The following is a 4,348-nucleotide window of genomic DNA, read 5'->3' as shown; positions in this document are numbered from 1 at the left end:
GCACAGCATCTACAACGACATCTTCATTCGTGTTTTCTGGGGATTATCTCCATGTCTGACGCATCCAATGCTACTCCGAGTATTGTCGGAGTCGACTCATTAAGCATCTGGACGAGGTCGCATTCATTGATGCACTTCCCCACCTGTCGGAGTGTTGATCTGTATACCAATCAAGTCGTAACCATCACCGCCCGTAATGTATTGGCTATGTGGTACTCGTTGGTACATTCCGTGGTCTGGGTTTGGTCGTCGCATGTGTCCGTGCTGTTCTAGCATCTATATTGTGGTTGCGGAGCTACTTTGATTCCGCTCAAGGTATTCACCTGGGTCTGGTGAAGGTAATGAGCCTAGACGCGCATCTTGCCGCCTGTAGACTCGACAACAGAGGTCACGTCTTCTCTGAGTTCTGGAATAGCGCTCGAGACGTGCAGGGCGAGTTGTTCTTGAAGCGCTCGGTATGCGTCGACGCGACCGTACAACATCTGGTTCATTCGCTGCACGGTCTCAACAAATTCGCGCGTGAAGATATCCGGGTTCCTGGAGTTCTCAACATAGGACATGACCTCTGGAGGAATGTTGATGTTCACGGACGGCGCTGTCCTCGACAATTTAACCAGGTTCTGAACGAGCGACTGGCTACGGTACGGTTAGCCTCAAAAGCTTACACGCAAGGTGTAGCTATCGCATACATCTCCCGCCTTATGGCCTCCTGCGTCTTGCTTCCATGGTGGTCGTACGCTTGCACGATGAGGTTATAGAGGTTTTGCACGATGTCTTTCAGCTGACCTTCCACGTCGATTATCGCCGCTATCGCACACGTTAGAACGAGCCGAAGAAGTACCGCACTACATACCATCGGGACTTAACTCTGCCATGATGTTGGCGAGAGTAAGTGGTGCTGTGAGGTTTGGTATTAGGAAGGCTGGTGCTGTGCGATGGCCGACGCGGCGCGCGTCACAAAGAGGAACGCGCCAAGGCTCGGCTAATCCCGGCCGTGGTTGACTTTCTGTCGTCATCGCTCCTTCGCCAGTACCAACTCCACGACCACATTCATCACGAATCGTGTCGCAGCGCGCTATCACGTGTCGAAAACTACATTCGGTGTTGGCAACGATGAACATCACGTTGCAATGACAGAGAGTACGAACCGGGATCCAGACGTCCCTCTTGCGCAGCCACCAAGCTACCAGGCCTCAGCATCGTCGACCCCGGGAGCCACGGGGACCAACGTGCAAAACCACTCCCGTGTGGCGGCTACAACACGCTCAGCAGACACACAGAAGCCTCAATTAGATACTACCTCGGATAAATCCACGGCAGCATTCATTCGGCGCACTCTCTGCTCCCACAATGTGCTACTTGGCAATGGCGAGAAAGGACGCAGTACACCTCGTCCTATTGAAGACGTATTGCCACCCTTGACGAGCTCAAACGAGGTCGATCTTCAACTATACGGCATCATCTCTGTTATCATCAAGGAGTTTGTACAGACGTGGTACTCCAAGATAACTCCCGATCAAGTATTTGTCAATGAAGTGATCCAGATTATCGCTCATTGTACGCGAGGTCTGGAGCAGCGCCTCAGGAAAGTCGATCTCGAATCACTATTGCTAGATGAGATACCTGAGCTACTCCAAGCCCACCTGACCTGTAGGTTATTTCAATTTGGACTGTCGCATGAAGTTTGTCTAATTCTTCCCTGTCAGCATTCCGAATAGCGAAGACGCAAGCCGCCTCGTCAATTTCACTAGTATCAGATCCTCGTCTGATATATCATACGCTCCACCCGCACCCTGCACTATCACCTGTGCCTACCGATGATGTTCCGGCGACAGTCCTTGAACAGCGGGAAAGCGAGTCGGCGTGGCGCCAACTACTCATCCATGGCGTGCTAGCCCTGTTACTACCGACAGAAGACTTGAAAAATGGGTGTCTACGCGCCCTGGTAGGCGAAATATTCGCAGAGATGATCCTTGGAAACGGCATTAGCGGAAAAGCCTGTGAAGGATGGGTGCTCTGGGAGGGCATCACAAGAATAGCTGAGGTTTTACAGACCGATGCTGCGAAAGAGAAGGACTCCCAATCGGACGATGCCGATGCGGAGCAGTCGTTAACCCGTCTTGAGCGTTACGGACTGCTGTCCACGCATCAAGGGTCAGAAATTAGTCCAAAAGGGCCACTGGACGCCGGCCAGCGTCGTCACAAGACATCGGCCTTATACATCTCGGGTGTACTATGGGCGATCATCCAATACGCATTTTTGGCGTTTACTGCGGTGCGCGCGGTGGTCTTGAGTCTTACGACATTATCTTCCCTTCCGTTGAGATCTGCCACAACCGAGCAGTCATCTGCAGAAGCAGCCAATCAATCGCAAGCACTGGAAGCGGAAAAGATGGCTTCCAGGCGCCCGTTGGAGGCCAAACGGCCTGTAGTAAGCATGAGCCTGTGGAGCTGTGTAGCGCAACTTGCCGAGTTAGATGTCCGCATGCCTTGGCTGTTGGGCTTCATCTCCATGCTTCATCGTGGAGCACTGCTCGGCCCAGGTAGGGTGGGTGAAACCAATGGTGTATTGGACAGGTAAGTTACGATAATATCTCTTTCTTCACTCGCATCCCCTGGTTGGCTAGCTGGTCAATCCCTGTGGCACCGTGCGACGCAGGATGAGATAGCTCCGCATACGATTCAAGTCACTTGACTTCGCTTCAGCGAATGCGACGGCCCGCAGGCTCACACACCAAAACAACCCTGTCGTGGCGCACCGCTTTATGCAAGCCTCGGCACCCGTTCCGGGCGGCAACTCGACACGTTTCGGACAAGGAGGCTTGGCACACTCTAGGCCGTCGCCATTGTCAACACCATGAGCGACCATACGATGCCTGCATCAAGGTCGGACCAATCCTGGTGCTGCGCCTCTCATCAGCGACCACAGAATACTGCGGGTCGTGCGAAGGGCTTTTGTTCCCTGAGCCGTCATCGCGATGCTAGCTCTTGTGGAAGGGCCGCTTACGCGCCGGTTGATCTGCTCACACCGTCCGGCCGTCGTCCCTCTCGGGACTGGCCGTACAGAGTTCGAGCACGACATTGGCCACAAACTCTGGCCCTACCATGAATCCCGCCAACAGCTGATTACGCCTCATTCTTCGGTCTTCATCGCTACCGTCATCCTGTTGAGGATCCTGCACGTACTCCTCGGACTCCAATATGGTCTTAGTTTGTTTGAGCAGCGCATTGAAACAGTCGGCGAATGATGCTGTTCCCGAAAGATTGGGAATGGCTTTTTAATCCATCACGACGACATCCTGCTTTAAGTTGCATAGTGGCATGACCATCAATCTCGCTTGCTATGGGCGTGCGCCTCACTTTATGGGCCGCGTCAACAATTCGACTCGATTCTCGTCCGACGCTCCGGGCCTGCTACCGCAGACATCATCATTCGTGGTCACCAGCTGAACGCCCCGCGGACTCCTTCATCCGTCCAACTCCTACCGCACCCGTCCTGCCTATCTCGCACCAGTCAATCTAGCCATATCCAAGTCTCATCTGCTAACCAGTCGCGATTGCAGATTCCTCGCTCATACTTTCCACACGCAGATCTTGAACCCCGCTTTCCTTCCCGTGGCGCTTCGGACTCTTCGTGCAACACTCTTCCCTAACAACGCGCTCGGGCCCCCACGTCAGATTCCAACGTATGAGGAAATCAAGGAGATCAAGCGCTGCTGTGCCGCCAGACTACTTGACTTAGTACCACCGAAAGTAGCAGCCGCTTTCTTTGCGAGCTACGAGCGCGATGAGCAGGTTCGACAGATCGCAAACACACTAGACTGTCTCGATGACGCTTATCTCAACAAGCACCTCGTCTTTCAGATCGTTGAGCTGGTTGTTCTGCGTCTGTTTCCGGAGTTGGGAGAACAAGGCGTAAAGGATCTGTTGGAGGAGCGCATTAGCTGATGCTGTTCTCATGCTTCCGAAAGTTAGAACCCCATACATTACGAACTTTCACCGCCAGATACTCGAACGCTGCTGGGCACGGCCCGTCGCGCAGTCACCTTCGCCGTTCATACCCCGTTCGACGAGGGTGAACTCCAATCCTTGTATCGCATACATACTTCCATCAAACCAGCACAAGGCAACTCACTAAAGCGGCGAAACTGCAGCTTCGTGCACTTCCACGTATACCAACTCATAGTGCGCTCGTAGCAAAGTGTGGTGGGAAAGGTACACCGCTGACCGTAAAAGAGGGGTATCGACCAATCAAAAAATTCCCTAAGAAAATTGTTGAGGCACATGGCATCCAGACTCCGGGCTGGCTGCATGCCGTGGCGAGCACCTGACTATTCGGGATATTGCC

The 4,348-nt window shown here is 53.4% G+C and overlaps 2 protein-coding genes across 2 annotated transcripts; one reads left to right on the top strand and one right to left on the bottom strand.

Moving 5' to 3' along the window:
- Positions 1–347: 347 nt before the first annotated feature.
- Positions 348–875, bottom strand: NUT2 (RNA polymerase II mediator complex subunit; the record flags this gene model as incomplete). The annotated part of the gene is made up of 3 exons (XM_051467814.1): positions 348–636; positions 690–807; positions 854–875. The coding sequence occupies 3 exons, from the start codon at positions 873–875 to the stop codon at positions 348–350; spliced, it is 429 nt and encodes a 142-aa protein (XP_051328973.1).
- Positions 876–1,130: 255 nt separating this feature from the next.
- J4E85_003546 (uncharacterized protein) lies at positions 1,131–3,948 on the top strand (the record flags this gene model as incomplete). Its single annotated transcript, XM_051467813.1, has 3 exons — positions 1,131–1,650; positions 1,707–2,577; positions 3,564–3,948. The coding sequence occupies 3 exons, from the start codon at positions 1,131–1,133 to the stop codon at positions 3,946–3,948; spliced, it is 1,776 nt and encodes a 591-aa protein (XP_051328972.1).
- Between the last annotated feature and the right edge of the window lie 400 nt (positions 3,949–4,348).

This window comes from Alternaria conjuncta (assembly GCF_024043145.1).
Source record: "Alternaria conjuncta strain BMP 0040 chromosome Unknown scaffold_4, whole genome shotgun sequence".
In the NCBI taxonomy this organism is placed as follows: Eukaryota; Fungi; Ascomycota; class Dothideomycetes; order Pleosporales; family Pleosporaceae; genus Alternaria; species Alternaria conjuncta.
Note: the sequence above shows the minus strand (reverse complement) of the source record. Positions and strands in the feature narration are given on the sequence as shown.